The sequence below is a fragment of the Polistes fuscatus genome, unplaced genomic scaffold (assembly GCF_010416935.1).
Source record: "Polistes fuscatus isolate 324 unplaced genomic scaffold, CU_Pfus_HIC Scaffold3, whole genome shotgun sequence".
NCBI lineage: Eukaryota > Metazoa > Arthropoda > Insecta > Hymenoptera > Vespidae > Polistes > Polistes fuscatus.
Window position 1 is genome coordinate 15,695,909 of NW_025113107.1, and position 18,469 is coordinate 15,714,377.

General features: G+C 27.0%; 5 protein-coding genes across 7 annotated transcripts; 2 read left to right on the top strand and 3 right to left on the bottom strand.

The window, feature by feature from the left end:
- Nucleotides 1–170: 170 nt before the first annotated feature.
- On the bottom strand, nucleotides 171–2,156 carry LOC122519162 (transcription elongation factor S-II). The gene is made up of 4 exons (XM_043638458.1): nucleotides 1,970–2,156; nucleotides 1,357–1,534; nucleotides 903–1,258; nucleotides 171–819 (listed from the first exon to the last, which is right to left on the bottom strand). Exons 1-4 carry the CDS (start codon nucleotides 2,036–2,038, stop codon nucleotides 484–486), a joined length of 939 nt encoding a protein of 312 aa, XP_043494393.1. The 5' UTR covers nucleotides 2,039–2,156; the 3' UTR covers nucleotides 171–483.
- Nucleotides 2,157–2,386: 230 nt separating this feature from the next.
- Nucleotides 2,387–5,259, top strand: LOC122519514 (uncharacterized protein F21D5.5). 2 transcript variants are annotated; one of them, XM_043639006.1, is made up of 9 exons: nucleotides 2,387–2,619; nucleotides 2,759–2,919; nucleotides 3,089–3,585; nucleotides 3,678–3,923; nucleotides 4,000–4,071; nucleotides 4,150–4,419; nucleotides 4,510–4,791; nucleotides 4,872–4,933; nucleotides 5,031–5,259. In XM_043639006.1, the coding sequence occupies exons 2-9, from the start codon at nucleotides 2,778–2,780 to the stop codon at nucleotides 5,152–5,154; spliced, it is 1,695 nt and encodes a 564-aa protein (XP_043494941.1). In that variant the 5' UTR covers nucleotides 2,387–2,619; nucleotides 2,759–2,777; the 3' UTR covers nucleotides 5,155–5,259. The 2 variants fall into 2 exon arrangements, with proteins under 2 accessions (XP_043494941.1, XP_043494940.1); XM_043639005.1 differs by having other exon boundaries at nucleotides 2,387–2,575.
- A 2,721-nt stretch (nucleotides 5,260–7,980) lies between these two features.
- Nucleotides 7,981–11,149, bottom strand: LOC122519515 (ribosomal protein S6 kinase beta-1-like). Its single transcript, XM_043639007.1, has 12 exons — nucleotides 10,864–11,149; nucleotides 10,701–10,741; nucleotides 10,453–10,627; nucleotides 10,049–10,132; nucleotides 9,847–9,980; nucleotides 9,692–9,754; nucleotides 9,466–9,594; nucleotides 9,301–9,391; nucleotides 9,110–9,226; nucleotides 8,735–8,974; nucleotides 8,457–8,611; nucleotides 7,981–8,330 (listed from the first exon to the last, which is right to left on the bottom strand). The coding sequence occupies exons 1-12, from the start codon at nucleotides 10,948–10,950 to the stop codon at nucleotides 8,273–8,275; spliced, it is 1,374 nt and encodes a 457-aa protein (XP_043494942.1). The 5' UTR covers nucleotides 10,951–11,149; the 3' UTR covers nucleotides 7,981–8,272.
- Nucleotides 11,150–11,634: 485 nt separating this feature from the next.
- LOC122519345 (thioredoxin domain-containing protein 17-like) lies at nucleotides 11,635–12,678 on the top strand. Its single transcript, XM_043638729.1, has 3 exons — nucleotides 11,635–11,997; nucleotides 12,197–12,278; nucleotides 12,390–12,678. Exons 1-3 carry the CDS (start codon nucleotides 11,856–11,858, stop codon nucleotides 12,544–12,546), a joined length of 381 nt encoding a protein of 126 aa, XP_043494664.1. The 5' UTR covers nucleotides 11,635–11,855; the 3' UTR covers nucleotides 12,547–12,678.
- A 218-nt stretch (nucleotides 12,679–12,896) lies between these two features.
- LOC122519689 (SEC14-like protein 2) lies at nucleotides 12,897–18,389 on the bottom strand. 2 transcript variants are annotated; one of them, XM_043639322.1, is made up of 13 exons: nucleotides 18,118–18,389; nucleotides 17,842–17,901; nucleotides 16,882–16,961; nucleotides 16,511–16,609; nucleotides 15,472–15,541; nucleotides 14,694–14,737; nucleotides 14,421–14,538; nucleotides 14,130–14,339; nucleotides 13,887–13,967; nucleotides 13,601–13,800; nucleotides 13,365–13,513; nucleotides 13,148–13,299; nucleotides 12,897–13,082 (listed from the first exon to the last, which is right to left on the bottom strand). In XM_043639322.1, the coding sequence occupies exons 4-13, from the start codon at nucleotides 16,559–16,561 to the stop codon at nucleotides 12,973–12,975; spliced, it is 1,185 nt and encodes a 394-aa protein (XP_043495257.1). In that variant the 5' UTR covers nucleotides 16,562–16,609; nucleotides 16,882–16,961; nucleotides 17,842–17,901; nucleotides 18,118–18,389; the 3' UTR covers nucleotides 12,897–12,972. The 2 variants fall into 2 exon arrangements, with proteins under 2 accessions (XP_043495257.1, XP_043495256.1); XM_043639321.1 differs by having other exon boundaries at nucleotides 18,089–18,389.
- Nucleotides 18,390–18,469: the final 80 nt, after the last annotated feature.

Consider the following 18,469-nt stretch of genomic DNA (forward strand, 5'->3'; position numbering starts at 1 on the left):
AAAAATTATATGTTTAAAAATAAATAATAAAACATGTAAATTATATATATATATATATATATATATATATATATATATATATATATATATATATATATATATATATTATAAGCTATAATAAAAGTATTCATTTAATTAGGGAGAATGAATAATTTTATTTCCTTTTAAAATTTCTATATTTGCTTAATTCATCAAATTGAGAGAAAAAAATTAGAGACAGTCTTAATTTATGTGCTATAAAGTACACCGATTAAATACACATTCTGTTCTTAGTATATACATTAGAGTAAACATTCGAACTTAATGAAGATGTAATTACTAATAAGATAGCCAATGTACATTTCAAGATTCATAATGTTTATATATTTTTTAATGACATCTTATTAGTATGTGTCAAACAAATACCACTTTTATAGATACAATTCGATTGAAGTACATTTTTCATGTATGACAATGATAAAGAAATGAAATCGATGAAAACAATTAACAAAATTTCCATCGATTTCCACATTCGTTGCATAGTACAAAAGTAGTCATAGGTTCATCGGCTGACCGTGTTTGTACTTGATTATAGGTACAATTGCGTTTTTTGCATTTACCACATTTGAGTAAATCAGTTTTAGTGCCTTGTACAGTAGCAAGTTGAGCATCATTAATTGCTTCCTTTTTGAATTGTTCCCGTAATTGTTTTATTTCATCGCTTGCCATTTCCTCTGCAGTCATAACAGCTAACCGTGCTGGTGTAATAGCACCGACAATGAAATTCGTTTTTAAATTAGGATTTTTAACGTCACGTAAATTTGCAACTCTACTGCGAACCTGTAAAATAATATACACCATAATGTATAAGATATAAGCAAATGATAGATAGTTTATTTTATTTTCATTTTTTTATTATTTACCCTATTTTTGTATCTATTATCGGTATTCTTAAATTCTGCATATATTGCTTCTTCTAATTCTTCTGCTAATTCTTCTGGACTAGCACAACCATCAACAGTTTTACCATCCACTCTCAATGCGGCAGCTAACAATTCTCTACATTTTAATCTTACGGCATCTGTTGTAGTAGGAGCTGGAAATGAAGCTTGTTTTCTTTGAAGATCTTTATTAGGCTTTTCTTCTTTTATTTTTACATCGTTTCCATCCACCATATCTTTATCTTTCTTTTGATCTGCATCGTCTTTATTTTTTTCTGACTTTTCTTCTCTTTTTTTTGAGCTACTCGAAGTAGTAGAATCTTTATCTTTATTAGATCCTGAAATAGAATTAATAATACTTACAAAATAAAACATGCAAAATGTAATCATTTTTTTATCAATATACTTTTTCTACAATTAAATGTAATTTGCTTACCAGATAAAAACTTTTTCCAATTCTTAATAAGAGTCTTCGACAATGAAATTACTTCATCGTCTCTACTTGATTTTCTTAAAGCATTTACTGTCATACCGATTCTTGTTTTTGTTAAAAGTTCCAAATCAACAGGAAGTTTCTGTAAAATTTTAAGTAACTCCAGGGCTTGTTCTTGACCCTGAAAGAAAGAAGGAAGAAAAATACTCAAAAGTAAATAAAATATTTGTAATTATAGGAATTTATAATACTTATCGTTTAATACTTTTCCAGAGTATCACATATAATTTATATTCTATTAAATAACAAATTTCAGAGACATTTGAAATAACGTTTCCAATATTTGAAAAAAATTCAACTATATTGAATAATGTACTTTGGATATTACACTTTGAACATGCACTATAACTTTATTATGCTATATGAATCAAAACACAATTGTTTACTTGTAGACAAACATATGCCAAACTTATTTCTTATATTTAAATAATATATTTAATTAAAAAATATCTTAAAAGATTAAAACTTTTATTCTTAAAATGCTATCTCCCTTTGATTTAATTCATCGACATGTTCAAGCGATATGCAACTAGGTTAATTTTACTCACTTACTCACCGTCCCGTCACCACTTGACATTTTGTTTAACTTTTTTTGAATTCGTAAAACCTCTTCTTCAGCGCTCATTGTTAAAACGGACTAGTTTTTACTTAAAAATTAATATAAATACACAAAATAATGACCGAACAACAAAACTGTAACGGTCGTAGTTACACTTCAATCATGTATCATATAAACATTCAAGGGAATCTTCCGAAGTGTTGGAAATAGACGCGCCATCACAGCGACTTGACACAACTGTCCAATCATAGAATGGTCAAGCGGTAAATGGCTACGCCTATCAAAAAGCATGTCCACAGAAACTGTCCAATCACGTGATAGTGAAGCATCTAATGAGAGCGCATCATACAAGAAACAAAAAAGCAATAAAGTTATCTCTCTTATTTACAATTAGTCAATGATAATAATGTCTATTTGACTAGTGTTTTTATAAATAATTTTTATTAAACTTATAACGATGAAATAGAAATTTTTTGAAATGATTCAAAGATATATACTTGATGTATAAGATTTATATAATAAATGTAGAAAAAATGATTACATAATGCATACACTATTGCAAATGATTTTATTACGGTTTTTTGAATTGCGACGACTACGAATGTATATAACAGTTACAAATTTATAGATTTTATTATTGAAAACAAGTAATATATTTATTTATATATTTTTTGTATCTCTGTATGAAATATTAATAAATCTAGAACAAATATACATACAACAGTTCATTTATATAACAAAAAAAAAAAGTTGATTTATAGAATTACATAAAATTTTATATTACAGAAATTTTAATTATATTGGAATGAGTGAACGAGCTAAGAGTTGTTATTTAAAAAGTAATAGTGAAACTCTATCAACTGTTTATTTACCTGATTCTTCTCCAATCTTTATAGGACGTTCTGAAGAAACTAATATTACTGATATAAAGTGTTCAAGAAAACAAGGTTTAACATATATTATTAAAATATTTTAATTTTTATATATTTCCTACCTAATTTATTGTATATATATATATAGTGTATAAATCAATTCGTATATTTTGATTTCTAAAATTCTTATTCTTAATTTTTAATTAAATTTTAATCTAAAAATTATTTTCTATTAATTTTGTAGTTAGATTATGTGCAGATTATGTGCAACATATAGTGACGGTTCAACAAGTTGGTACAAGAGCTTGTGGTATAAATGGCTTCAAAACTCAAAAAGATAATAGATTAATTGTCAAACATAATGATAGATTAGAAATTTTATATGGGAAACACATATATCAAATAGAATTTAAGCCACCACCTAAAGAACAGAATGATCAAACACACACATTGGCACAAAAACGATCTTATGATTCGGAAGATGAATCATTAAGTATAGATACAACGAACTCGTGCAAAATGCGCAAAATAGAAGATGAAACTAATGCTATCGTACAAGAAACGATTAGCAATGAAAACAATTATTCGATAAATGGAGAAGATAATAAAGAAATCAATGCTATTGCTTCAACATCCAAGGAAAATGATGTAGATAATAGTACAATGAAAACAACAGGATTGTGGGAAAGTAATGAAGAATTACTGATATATACTCCACCAAATGTGCAAAACCGTCCAATGGTAATATTCGCGATTCAAAAAATATAATTGATTCTAATTAAAAAAAAAAAAAAAAAAATAATTAGATACGTACAAAATGTTTGTTTTTACAGATAGCTGCATATGACATGGATGGCACATTGATAAAGACAAAGTCTGGTCTTGTATTTCCAAAAGATGTTCATGATTGGCAATTGATACACCCTACAGTACCTAAAAAATTAAAGCAATTCTATGAAGATGGTTATAAAATTGTCATTTTTACTAATCAAGGAGCTCTTGGTACAGGAAAAGTGAAAATAGAAGATTTTAAAGTCAAAATTGAGAAAGTAGTACAAAAATTAGGTGTTCCTATTCAAGTAAATATTTCTATATTTCCAAAACATTTAATAATACTATAATTCTTTTTTATTTATGTACCATTTTAAATCATAGGTCTTTATTTCTATGGGAAAAAGTATATATAGAAAGCCAGCACCAGGAATGTGGAATAAACTCGTCAACGATGTATGTACAATATAAGAATGTTCTATCTTTTTAAAAATATTATTATTATAATGGTGATATATTTATTTTCTTGTTTAGAAAAATGGAGGTTTCAGCATTGATAAATTAAACTCTTTTTATGTTGGAGATGCGGCAGGTAGACAAAAAAATTGGATACCTGGTAGAAAGAAGGATCATTCTAAAGTAGATCGTTTAATGGCTATGAATATAGGTTTACAATTTCAAACCCCAGAAGAACACTTTTTCGGGCATAAAGCTGCACCATTTATTTTACCTACATTTAATCCAAAAGCATTGCAAAAAGATGACAATCCCACTGATGCTAAAATTACTTCACAACAACAAGAAGTATGTATTAGATCATATAAAATAAATATTTTTATTTTTTTTTTATTATATAATTGTATAAACATAATAACTTTTTTATAAATACAACAGGTGATACTGATGGTTGGTAGTCCTGGCTCTGGAAAATCTCATTTTACTAAACTTTATTTAACTGACTACGATTACATTAACAGAGATACTTTAGGAAGTTGGCAGAAATGTATATCTACTATGGAACAATCTTTGATTAAAGGGAAACGTGTTGTTATAGACAATACTAATCCAAATCCTGTCTCACGTGAAAGATATATTACAGTAGCAAAAAAATATAATATTCCAATTAGATGCTTTCTCATGACAACAAGTAATGAACATGCCAAACATAATAATAAGGTAAAATAAGATTTTTATTTTTATATTTCCTAATTTTATTTATATACTTCTAATATCATTTTATTTTTATTTATTTCTAGTTCCGTGAATTAGTTGATTCTAATCATCTTAAGATTAGTGACATCATCATAAACTCTTATATGTAAGTAGAATTAGATCTTTCAAGTTACTATATCATATTTGTTTTTTTTTTTACACTTGTGAAAGTATTCTTGTTATATATTTGTTTGTTTTATCAGGAAAAATTATGTACCACCAACATTAGAAGAAGGTTTCACAGAAATTGTAAAAATCAATTTTATTCCACGATTTTTGTCTGAAAAAGATAAAGAATTATATGAAATGTATTTGCTCGAAAATTAATTGTATTAATTGTAATGAAAATAACTTAAAAATATCATCACAATTATTATAATACTTAACATAATTGAGACGAACATATTAGATGATAATATATTTAAAATTTTTCATTTTTATGTATTATTTTATATGCTACCTATATCGTATTTAACTGTATTTAAATGAATGACTTCAACGCATGTACAATCTAGATATGCGGGAAACAGTTTCGTATTAGTGTATAAGTTTATTGGGTTATTTCCCTTTCGCGTGTAATTAAAAAATAATGTTGCTGTATAGCAGGCTTACTCACATTTTTAATAATTCATATTTATGTTTTTTTGGTGATGACTTGCGTCTGGCATACATATAGGTAGGATGCTATTGAACTATTGATCATGATCTTGTTTTTAAAACAGTAATAATAATAGACACTGCTGTGTATGTCAGTACATATGCACCTACTTATGTTAAATGATTGAAAATACAAAAGTATTATTACAAGATTGATAATATTTCGTAGATAGTGCGTATCTACTAAATAAATTTAAAAATAAAATATTAATTCATTTGTAATATATATTTTCCATGATCATCTAAGTACATGTAATATTTTTCATGTATTTCAATTATCTAACATATTTAAACGAGCTTATGTCATAAATCATTATATTTATTGGTATACACGATTTAAAGAGGATTACAAACCATGATAGCAATAAATCAATTGAAGAAACTACAATTTTTCTTAATTGGAAGCATGAAACACATATTACCTTTTTGTTACAGGTTAATTGTGTTAATTTCATTCTAACATCTTTTTATAATTTTCAATTAATATAAATCGTGCCTCAATCGATAAATATGTGCTCTTAAATTTATATGGTAGGAAGATTATGGAATAATACTTTTTTGTCAATCTTGTTTTTCCTTGTTTCTTTTTTTTTTCTTGTTTCTTTTTTTTTCTTAAAAACAGACTTGTAAATAACTAAACGTATAGTACCATGATAAATATTTGATATATTAATTTGCAAGAATTCCTTAAGAATAATAACATGTAGCGCCATAATCCTTATTTAGGTCCTGTTAAAAATGGGTCATAACAATGAGTATCAATGTCACAGTCTGTTTGAGAGCACATCATTAGAGCTTTAAGAATTCAACTACAAAGTTCTCTATTTGCTATATTTGGAAATAGTATTTCACTATAATTTTCATTATTCGGTTCTACAAAATAATTGATAATGAATAATAGATCTCTCTCTTTTCTTTTTATGAGTTATACTTTCTTCATAAAAATGATTATACATAATTGGAATTGCGAAAGAAAAAGAATTCTAATTTTATTTGATTGTAACAGTGATTTGTTTTAACAATGATTGTAACGACAGTTTTTAATATGCTCCATATTATGTCCTCCTTCTAGATTTCTAAATTCGGCACATTGTTCTAGTTTTTAGTAGCATCTTGAAAACTCTGTAGGCACATTCTTAATTTAACATTGAAAGTGTACGTTCTTTGATACATATAATAATAGCTTATAAATAATCATATTTTGTCGAATAGATATTTTTTACATTACAATACAACTGCGAATATTATAATCTTATGTGTATATTTATTATACGCATTTATTTGCGTACATAGTCGAAATGCAACATTAAGTGTGTGTATATATATATATATATATATTGAATTAATAGTTAAGCACAAATTATATAAAGAAAGGTTCTTTATTATTGGGTTAATATTACATCTCGACCATGGAATTATTGTAAATAGTTAAATGTAATGTTTGCCAGATATCATGGCATGTGAACACTTGGGTAGTTTGGAAATTTGCCGAGCATCAAATAGTTACTCTTGCTTATATTTTGTATTATAATTTATCTATGAATATATGTCTATAGTCAATATTGCATTAATTAACAAAAAAAAGAAAAAGAAAAGAAAAAAAGAATAAGTTCAAGGTAACTTGTATCATTCACGTTCCTTTGTAATTAAAAAACACTATTAACAAGTGTAAAATATAGGAACGAATGTAAAACTCTTCATTTCTTATAGATTTTTCAATTGTGCAGTAATATGGTTGCTATGGCAGCATGCTTATAGAGTAAATTGCTATTTCTGGAACAATTGCATTTTGAAAAAATTGCTAAAGATTATACACTATCTTTCATATGTTTCTATTAGTCAATATTATTATGTCATGTGAGCAAAATATTCGTATATATTGCAATTTTTTTGTTGTAGGAACTTTAAACTGTAAAAATGCAATTCCATTGCTTCATTTGCATAAATGCATCTAACTTTGACTATTATTTAGGCAAAATATGCTATCGTTGCTCCCATAGAAACGTTATTGCTGCTAAAATTAATTGTATAAATAATCAATGTGCTTAATAAAATTAATTTATAAATAATCAAATAGTATGTTAGCATGAAAAAATAGATTAAAGCAACAGAGCGGTTGATGGCAGCATTTTACGATTTTCGTTGTTTTACATTTATCTTTTATAAATAAAATCTACAAAATCGGTATTATCTTATTAATATTCGTACATATATGTATATATACTAACGTGAATCACAAAAGAGTTAAATTGTGTAAATATAAATATAAAACGTATAATTTTTATTACAATTATTAATAAAATATCAACTCAAAATTAACCTGTTAATCGGGGAGACCTCAAAGAAAATTATGAGTTGTAAAAATTGCACATATAACGTTACTCTAATATAACAATGAGAAATAAAAATAAAACTGATTTATTTATTCTTTGATATCATAAAAGAAATTAAATATTTTCATCCGTCCCCGGTTAACAGGTTAATAATTCTCCTTTATAATAGATCAGATGTGTTACTTTAATTGATACCAACAACCGCTGCACACACATCGTTTTTTAAAACGTAATATTAGTTGATAAATTCGTAATTGTTATATTTGATTATAAAAAAAAATTAGCTAAACATAACTGCTGGATATCCTTTGAAGCAATTAAGATCAGACCCATCCTATGCTATTCTCTTTTTGTATGCTTATAAAATTCCCTCCCTGAGACACGAGGATTGGTCACGGATATTCAGCAGTTAGGCCAAAATGCTAAGCATTATTTCGCTATTTAAGAAGTGACAGTTAGCCTATCTCTATCATTTCTGTGTCTTCCACATTGTTATGCCCTACACCATTATGCCTAAAACATTCAATTATAGACATCATATTTAATTACATTAAATATATATCATTCAAATTAACTTTCATACTTATTAAATTATTACGATTTTGTATCATAATTATCAAGTAATCAAAATAGATTTACCTATGATTTTGCAAATGCGAATTATGCAAATGGAAATGTGTATTTCTTGGTGAGAAACCACGTATATTGCCTTTGCGAGGACTTCTAGCATTTATAATTGTTGGTTGGGAGGAGTACATATCTTCAAGTATACTTGGTGCTACATATGTGAATCCCTTAAAAGATCAAATAATAATAATAATAATAAAGAAATTGATTAAAAAATTGTAAGTTCTTAATTATCTTAAGTGATATTTAGTAAATTTACTAAAGCAATATTTTCGAAACAAAATACTTACCTGAAATACTCTATTAGCAGATTCACTCAAAGTATATTCTGCAGGTGAATCTATAGGGGCGGAAGTTGTGAATCTCTTGTCAAATTGGGATACGTCATCTTCGCTTGCTAATATTGGCCTGAATGGTGGTTCCAATTTTCGTGATATAACATCGTTCCAATTTATGTGCTTAAAAAATTGATGATTTTTTATTTGTTCAGCATCCGATGGTGCAGTACCTAGCCTTTGTGCGACTTGTCTCTATATCAGTAAATTAAAAAACTTATAAGAATTATTTTTTATATTATTAAACTATTCAAAATGAATTTAATAAATCAATGCTAAAAACAAACAATCTAAAATAACTAAAAGTAAAGTAACGAAACGTCTATCAACCTTCAGCAGCTTTCTTATTAAATCTCTGGCATCGGGCGTTAAATATTGAGGAAGATTTAATTTGCCTCGTAGAATTTTGTCTATTGTCTTTTTCCTGTTAGTAGATGTAAATGGAGGCTAAAATAAAAAAGCAATATAATCTGAGAAAAAAACAGAAATATATGAATGCATCCACTGAAAAAATTACATACAGATCCTGTGAGCATGTCATACATCAAAGTACCAAGACTCCACCAATCGACTGCTTTACCATGCCCACTTCTCATTAAAATTTCAGGAGCCCTTAGGGAAAAAACATAACATGTTTTGCCCTAACTAAACAAATAATATTATAAATATAAATTACACGTTCTTACATATACTCTATAGTTCCACAAAAAGTATGTGTTACAGTATCATCTTGTATATGTTCTTTGCATAAACCAAAATCAGTTAATTTAATATGACCTTCTGCATCTAACAAAATATTTTCTGGTTTCAAATCTCTGTAACGCAAATTAATATGTAATTAAAATGATATACTTATTAAAATAACATTGGCATATAATGTATAATGAGCGCAATATTATAAATGTATAATACCTGTAAATTATTCCTTGTAAATGAAGATGTTGCAAAGCCAGTATTATTTCAGATAAGTAAAAACTGTAATCAAAAAGTATACGCTTTAAATTAAACATTGTTTTTATATAAGAATGCAAAAACAAACAATAACATATACTTGTATAATCTCCTACCATGCAGTATCCTCTAAAAATATTCCTTCGTCATTTAAATGTCGAAAAAGTTCACCTCCACACATATACTCTAAGATCAAATATAATTTACCACACGTTTGGAAAGCATACATAAGGTCTACAATGAATGGGTGCTGCAAGAAAATTATATTAAAGAGAAATAGCATAGATTCGAAAATATACTAATTGATTTTAACCATACCTTAACAGCTTCTAAAATATTTCGTTCAGCTTTTGTATGAGCGGTATCTTTTTGATTTCTTATGATAGATGCCTTATGTAACACCTAATTTATAAATACAACAATAACATTTTTTACAAAGTTTTGAAAATTCGTTATAATATAGATAAACAAAATTTTTGTTAAAAATATGTAGTTCTTTTCTCCACTCAAAATATAATTTTACATCCTTAGCATAAAGAGAGAGCATAGAGTGAGAGTAACTCAAAAACTCTTCTCATAAAATAAGTCAGATGGAATTCCAGAGAAGAGTGCCAGAATGATCATAGGGTTCTTTTTTTATGTAATACTTTGTAACCCCTTAATGCTCTTACGAATGTAATACCATATGTGTTGTAAACAATTCAATGTTATTTTCAACTTACCTTCATAGCAAAAATGGTACCGCTGTCATTTCCTGTTTTTTTACGTACTTGAAAGACCTTTCCGTATCCACCTTTTCCAATAACTTTGCATAATTCAAAGTCTTGTGGTCCAGCTCTTTCTCTTCCACGATTAACATTTTGTTCAGAAATAGCAACCGTTTCAACGCCATCCGATCTGTTAGAACATTATTGTTATTATGTTAATATATAAATTGAAATTACACCAACAGATGCAAAAATTTACTCACTCAATTATTTCATTCACGTTAGGATTAGGATCGTAGTCCTCCTACATAAAAGGAAAACAATTTAATTGTAATAATAAGAATAATAATATGAAAAAGAAGTATGGAATAATAAAAAGAAAAATATTAAGATTCGAAATATCAATGGGGGAAAGAGGAAAGTTACCTCTCCAATCTCGATAACATCATCGTCCGACTCGTCCCTGTTCACTGTATCCACGTCGTGCAATTCAATATCGAATACCGCAGCCATTCTGGACGCGATTGTTTTCTATCAAAAGACGTCCTAAGGCTAAAGAAATTGTCTATCTTCCTTGATGCAGCGTGCACTCTCAGTGAAATATTGTTGCACCTTATATTGCACAAACCTTGAATGTCTACACTACGTTTCTAACAAGAAACTGCCCTGTCGCAGAACATACCAAACACCTTTTCTTCGTAAATTCGTTCATTGGTTGACAATCTTTCTCAGTGGTCATACTCGACTGGGGGAAACATATTTTCGACCAATCAGCATTAACATTCAGTCTACTAGAGTTCTATCACCAATCTTCTGACATAAAAGCATTTTACATTGTTGCCAGCTTTTGTACTTGTACATTCTCTTTAACGCGGTACATTCAAATAACATAATCTTTTTCTACAAAACAATAGAAGAAATAAGAAAGTTTTCGAAGTAATTATATGCACCTTTGTTCGATTCGAATTTAAGTTAAAATATATTTAGATACAATGACGGCAGTTCATATAAAATATACACAAAATTGAAATACTATTGTTACGATTACTCCTGCGCAATGCTATTCTTTTTACTAATATTTAAATTAAAAAAATAATAAAAGTTTATTATATTTATTTACATACTTTTTATGTATTAATATTTAGTTATATTAAAACATATTATATATATACTGACTATTATATATTACGAAAATAATTTCTTTAAGTTTTGCAGTCTATCATGCGCGAGTCATTACTTTATCAGACATTAAAAAGTGGATTTGAAACAATAGATTCGTTATCGGTATATTTAAATTGATAAAACGTATTCAATTTACAATAAGATTATGCTGATTTTTCTTTTATCTTTTTACCGATAAAATAACATTATTTGAGTTGAAGATTTTCTGTTCTTACAAATAAAAGGAAGAAGGAAAAATGACTATTCGTCACCACGTTAAAGGATACAATGATTTTGTGAAATTTTTTGAAAATTTAAAAACTGAAGAACCAGTCTTTGTTTTATATACAGGTGCAAAGCTTGAAAATGGTCAAAGTTGGTGTCCCGATTGTGTGGAAGGTAAAACATTTTGTACTTTGTTCTTTTGTTTCAAAGTACATAACCTATTTTGTAAGAGTCATTAGTTCAATAATGTACTGTAAGTTTCCATTTGATTCATAGATCTAAATAAATTTATTTCTATTGTTTCATTTCTATCAAAAATATTTTAATAATCTTATATTATTCTCTAATAAATAATAATATTAATTTAATCCAGCGGAGCCATTTATAGAAGCCGGATTAAAAACACTCCCTGAGAAATCCCATTTTGTTGAGGTTCAAGTAGGAGATAGAGCATTGTAAATATATAAAATTATTTTTCATGAAGTTTTTTTATGCATAGAATCTATGATAAATATAATATATTATGATTTAAAAATATGTGTTCTTTTATTCTTTTATTTTTTTAGCTGGAAAGATCCTAATTGCATATTTCGTAAAGATAATAAAACTCAATTGAAGGTGCTACCAACATTGGCTCTATGGGGAACTCAGAAACGTTTACAAGGTAGTGAATGCCAAAGCGAAGTACTTCTTGATATGTTATTTACAGAAAAAGATGATTAAAATTGTCTATTTTATATATATGGTACCATTATTTTATAATTCAAAAAAGTATTGAATATTCTCTTAAGTAAATGTTTGATATTTGCAAGTAAATTGTTGATACTATAATTAAAAATATTCTTTTTTATTTGATAATGGCTTTTCCATTACTTATTTTATAAAAGAAAATCACGGAATGAATTATTATATTTAATTTAATTCTTTACACTATCTTTATTATAAAAATAGAGTGAAAATTCTTAACTTACAATTAATATAAAAAGTTCAAAATTAACATTTTCTAATATTAAACTAATGTATATGTATTATATACATTACATATTCTAAATTTATTTTAAGAATATTTTATATTAATACACTAACGAGATTCCATTACCATTTATATATAATTTTATAGTTTTACTTGTTATTATTAATATTCGCATGTTATTCTATGGCATTTGTGGTTTTAAATTCTTCCGGAGGTAACATGCGAATACAATAATGAATTTTTTTATTTTTCATTATACTGTAAGTATTATCAAAGATGACGAAATCTACAAAAAAATAAATATGAATATACAGTATGATAGCATATAAAATTGTAATTACAATGACTTACATTTAGCTAATTTTTCACAGGTTAAAACTCCAGTCTCATTTAATATGTGCGCATCTACTTTTGTAATAGGTACGACTTCAGTTTTTATTCCGGATGCATCCTCTTTCAAAATACCGAATTTAATATCATAATCTTCCGTGCGAAAATCCCAACTGTAAAAACAATATTCTATGGTATTTCATTCTACGTTAAATATATTTTTGTAATAAGTTTATACCTTAAAACAGATCCTTCTTCGGACGAATCCAAACTAAGTTTTATCTTATCTCCTTTGCGAATAATGACGGTAGTATATTCCAAAGATTCATCACTTTCTACTACTTTATTTAGGTACATTTCTTTTGGTATTTTTCCACCTAGACAAAGCTATACAAAAAATATAAAAATATACAAGGTAAATGTTAATTATAAAACAATTAGTATTAAATTAAATATTAACGAAATTGTTGTTACCTTTGTTCTAAGTCTTGGATTACCATCGGGATCTCTTAAAGTGCCTCCATAATGTGCAGGTATTTGATCGGGTGAAATTAGTTCAAATATCGCGGGTCCCCATTTCGTGGGGTCTGATTTGAATATTTTTAATTTCGATATTGTATAATCGTTCAAAAATTTCTTGGCGATGGAAAATGCAAAAGAAAACATTTTCGGGGCTATGGAAATATTATTAAAATCAATTGATAATGTTTTATATGAAGAAATTAATAATTTGGAATGTTAGGTAATTTAGCTAACGTACCGTTAATAAGGAAACACATTTTTAATATTTCTGGATAATTTGCTTCGTATATTTGAAGGCTGGTAAAGATAATTTCAGCAGCTGAAAAATGATAATAATGTTTTTTAATCATACATCAATATACATATTAAAAAAAAACACTTTTTAATAACTTACAGTAAGATGTAATTTAAAGGATAATTTAAGTAAGACGTAAGCTTCTATTTCTCATAGATAGTTCACGATTTTACCTGAATGAATTACCTGGCCTCCACAAAAATTGCTTCAAATTGAATCCTTCTAGGTCGTAGATAACTGTAACTTTTCCAGCAAGATGGCCATGCTTTTTAGCTTGTTCATTGCATATCTTTAAATAATATTCCAAGTATTGTATCAAAGATTTTAATAACTCTTTTTTTGTAATTACGTGAAGTAATCCGTAAATATCAAATTCGCCGAAAGTTACTACGACAACTAGAACAATGCATTAGAAATATAAATATAATGAGGCTAATAATGTTTCATTTATAAAAAGATTCATAATGCATTATATACCTGGTGAACCTTCTTTGTCGTATCCACATATTCCATGTGGGGTATACTTTTTCATCACTTCCGGTTCATTATATTCTTCTATCTTGTCAACTTCCCATTGCTTTCGCCATTGTAATGACTAAATAAAAAGAGATATTTTTTGTTTTTTTTTTAATTTTGATTTCTATTTTCTTTAGATAAATATACTCATTTCTTATAAAAATAAAAAACCAAGGAGAAAGTTATTTAATCAACCTAATTATGTTTATAACGAAGAATTTATATCGTACTCACGTTTCTCAGCATTTTCTCAGCCCCATCAACGTCCCAGTTTCGCGCTAAAAATTAATATAAATTTTATTAATTCTGTACAATTTCTTTTTTCAAAGAATTTATATTAATTTCTTGCTTATTTAATAAGTTCGAGCATTAATGAAGTCAAATTCTATGAAAGTCACCTAAAATCGATATTAAATTTCGAGGATTATTGAAAAACATTTTTATGACTATATTTCGTGACGCATCGACAGAATGCATCGTTGTTTATATCGGTTGTAACGAAGTCATGATTCATGGCAGCGAAAAAAGCAGGTAAAATTACTATATGAAATAAAAGGATATGAATTATAATGGCAATGGTAGAATCGAGCTGCCAGCTAATAATAAAACCTTTCAACGGATTCAATTAAATTTGAAATTCTGAATTAAGTGTAAAGGCGATATCACGACTAGAAAGGAAAAATTGATGATGATGAAAGAAAAAAGACAAGCAAGCCTAACTCTTACTGAAATTACGAGCCATTGCAGTATTCAAAGGCGATAGTTCATAAAATGATTGATTATTACGCAGTACATTCCATTGCGATAATAAATCAGCTCATGTTAAAAGTTTTGTTTAGTGCTCTGATATCACTAAAGTCATTAAATTGACCCAATTAGATCTTTATTTTAATGAGCAAATATGTGCATTCTGATTTATATATTTTTATTATTATAATTATTCAAAACAATTGTCGATTTGATTTTCTTATCAATGATTTTACAGCTTATCAATTAATAGAATATTCCTTACCTTTTAACCAACGAATAAGAAAATAATCATCGTGATGGGGTTGCAGGGAATCAGCCATGACTCTTCTAAACTAAAATAGATCATTTAATGAAAATATTGTATCAATCTAATTGATCTGTATGTAATATTGATAATATTTTTCAATGAGCAAATCTTTAATTCACTCTTTTTCTTGTTCTTCTGTAAGTTTCTGATTTGCATTTTCTAGAAAAAATTCAATACGTAAATAGCCTCTTTATTTAGCATTTTTTTTATCAAGAAACATAACCAAATGTTTGTATAAAATAATTTATTCTCATGAATAATCTAGTAAAAAAGTAATCGAAGGCTTTGGAACGAGATTATTTAAAATCATTAATCAATTTAATTAGTTTACTTCTAATAAAAAGTTAATATTTTCTAGGTCGTATTAATTCTGTGTAGCATTATTAATTTTTTATAATTCTTAAATCATAAATTGTTTTTATCAGACTATATATATAGATTATATAACGGATAAACTGTTAGTTTAATTTATGCAAAAAAAAATATAAACCAACGGTGATAAAAAAATATTTTACAATCGATTTATTGGATTAATCATGATGAAGCAATATTTTATCGTTCTTATTCGATCCGGAATCGTTTTACGCCGAATGAATAATTTCTTTTCTATATGGAAAGAAATCTTTTTGAAGTCAACGAATATGTGAAATGATGATTTTTCTTTTGATTTTGAATTCAACATGTATTTAGTATTGAAATATCTATTAAATATAAATGAAAGCGGCAGTTCGCGTAATTATAGTAGATTCAATTCGACGATAGTATATATATCAAACAGGTTTAAATAATCCAAATATATCTTTTTGATGTCAGCGTTTCTATGTTATTTTCTACTTAAATTATACGCTAACGGTTCACGAAAGAAATAAAGAGGAAGAAAGAGAGAGAGAGAGAGAGCAAGAGATAGAGAAAGAGTAAAAGAAAAACACGGAAGAACTTTCTTCCATTTCTTTGTCAATTTTTTACGTTAGTATAAAAATAAACATAAGCTTACTTTCATCAATGCAAATCGTTGATTGTCCAGCAAATTCAATGATTGCGACATAGTTATTATTGTTTCTAGCTTCTGCGTAATTAAGATCAATGTAGAAATCTAGAAAAATAAAATGAATAGAGAAAATACTTTCGTTCGTGTAAGAATCGTTCGTGTTTCTTTTCTCAGTTTAAGAGCAAAAAGAATAACAAACATTTTAATAAAATAAATGATCAAGAAATTGTTCTTGAAAATATCACCATTTTTTGATTTTAATTTATTTTCTTTCTTATTTCTTTTTAATTTTTTCTTGTGTAATTTACATAGAGGACGCGTAAAAAAAAAGAAATGATATATAACTGGATGTGGTCTACCACCTTAAATCTACTCACCTGTAATCAAGTATCTGAGAAGAGAAAGGCAATAAAAACCGTTGTAACACGATTGATGTTTGACGCGAGTCGATGGCCAACTGAAAAGCGAACGTTGAGCATGAAAACTTAATATCCTCCAAGTAAGAAATATTCTATACAACTCCTTCCAACTCATTTGAGATTAAGAATGGTGGGATTCTCTTTTTGCAAACATAATGCTTACTCTACGTTTTCAACTTGAACCTTGGTTAATTAATAACCTTATATGTATTATTATTTAATGATAAGATATAAAATAAATATAAACGAATCTATCAATTATGATCGGACTAAAATAAAATTTTAAAAATTAAATAATTCTAAATACCCTCTTCTATATATGACAAATATTGTATGCAAAATATTTATTATATGCGTCATTTTTATAAAACTATATAAATAAGAAGTTTTTCGATTGCTGAATTTGTATATGATATTAAAATTTAAAATTTTAAAATAGCAGATACATATAAGTCGTTCAGAAGCTAATGTGGTTAAGATTAGAAAAACAATTGAGAAAATTAATGTTTTTTAATATTTACATTGTCATACACGCTATGCAATTTTAAATAACACAGTAGACGCTATTATATATGAATTATATTAACTAAAAAAAAAATTAATGTTTACGGTAAGTCAATATAAGTGTTATGTAACGAAGGTAGAATTAATTAATTCGTAGATATTCAAAGAAATTTGAATTAAAATTATTTCGTATATATTACTAAATAGTTTACACGTCATCGAACTACTACTGCCATCTGCACGAGAAACAGTAAACTTTGCGTTCAATTTTCACTATTCAGAAATTTAGATGAAAACAAATAATAAAATATTAAAATGTCTCGATAAAGCATATTTTTTGTTCTTTATTCTCCTATCGTTCTCATTAAAATGTTAATATAAAATGTATTTTCAAACCTGTTTTGTCATCCATACCTTTTCCGTTTTTTAATTTTTCATTCGTTCTTTTTTATTGATGTAAAAAACGGATGATACCTAAAAAATTGAACAATCGTGATTCATTATAATAAAGCCATTTTGAAGATATTTTTAAGGAAAAGTTATTAGTCGATAACTGAAAAGATTATTCATGAGGAAAAGATTAAAATCGTATGAAAGAAGTATTTTAGAAGAGCCTGTTTTTTAGTGAATTTATTTAATTATTCATGAAGATGACGCGTACCTTATGTATTTACAAAGTGGCATAATCACCTGTGATCTACAGTTTTGACAGGTATAGTTCGGTATTAGTCGGTAATGTTCGGTAACGTTCGGTAACGTTCGGTAATCGCAATCATAGCGGTAGATTGCTTTCTCTGCTTATTATTTTCACAACACTAAGAGTTAACTTTGTAAGCTTGTATAAGCTTTTACAACTTGAAGAAAATTCTTGCTTGAAAAATGGTGGGGGAAATTCTTTCTTAAACCTTATATTCTTTTCAGAACTAATATTATTCTGCTGACACGTCTTTTATGCAAGTGAAACTTTTGTGACTTTTAAAGTTACTCTTTTATTATTTTCTATACCTTTTATCGCTGCTTTTTATACTATACTGAATAAAAG

Excerpts from the sequence above, each read along its gene's own strand:
- LOC122519162 (XM_043638458.1), bottom strand. The coding sequence starts at position 2,038 with ATGAGCGCTGAAGAAGAGGTTTTACGAATTCAAAAAAAGTTAAACAAA. Across the intron at positions 1,535-1,969 it reads TGTCAAGTGGTGACGGGACG|GGTCAAGAACAAGCCCTGGA; the intron begins GTGAGTAAGTGA and ends TCTTTCTTTCAG. Across the intron at positions 1,259-1,356 it reads TTGGAAAAAGTTTTTATCTG|GATCTAATAAAGATAAAGAT; the intron begins GTAAGCAAATTA and ends ATTCTATTTCAG.
- LOC122519345 (XM_043638729.1), top strand. The coding sequence starts at position 11,856 with ATGACTATTCGTCACCACGTTAAAGGATACAATGATTTTGTGAAATTT. Across the intron at positions 11,998-12,196 it reads GTGTCCCGATTGTGTGGAAG|CGGAGCCATTTATAGAAGCC; the intron begins GTAAAACATTTT and ends AATTTAATCCAG. Across the intron at positions 12,279-12,389 it reads CAAGTAGGAGATAGAGCATT|CTGGAAAGATCCTAATTGCA; the intron begins GTAAATATATAA and ends TTATTTTTTTAG.
- LOC122519689 (XM_043639322.1), bottom strand. The coding sequence starts at position 16,561 with ATGTCGCAATCATTGAATTTGCTGGACAATCAACGATTTGCATTGATG. Across the intron at positions 13,968-14,129 it reads GCAATTTTTGTGGAGGCCAG|CTGCTGAAATTATCTTTACC; the intron begins GTAATTCATTCA and ends ATCATTTTTCAG. Across the intron at positions 13,300-13,364 it reads GAAGAAGGATCTGTTTTAAG|TTGGGATTTTCGCACGGAAG; the intron begins GTATAAACTTAT and ends TTGTTTTTACAG.
- LOC122519515 (XM_043639007.1), bottom strand. The coding sequence starts at position 10,950 with ATGGCTGCGGTATTCGATATTGAATTGCACGACGTGGATACAGTGAAC. Across the intron at positions 9,227-9,300 it reads ATGACATGCTCACAGGATCT|CCTCCATTTACATCTACTAA; the intron begins GTATGTAATTTT and ends TTTTTATTTTAG. Across the intron at positions 8,612-8,734 it reads CTGCTAATAGAGTATTTCAG|GGATTCACATATGTAGCACC; the intron begins GTAAGTATTTTG and ends TGATCTTTTAAG.
- LOC122519514 (XM_043639005.1), top strand. The coding sequence starts at position 2,517 with ATGCATACACTATTGCAAATGATTTTATTACGGTTTTTTGAATTGCGA. Across the intron at positions 2,920-3,088 it reads AAAGTGTTCAAGAAAACAAG|TTAGATTATGTGCAGATTAT; the intron begins GTTTAACATATA and ends TTAATTTTGTAG. Across the intron at positions 4,934-5,030 it reads ATCATCATAAACTCTTATAT|GAAAAATTATGTACCACCAA; the intron begins GTAAGTAGAATT and ends TTGTTTTATCAG.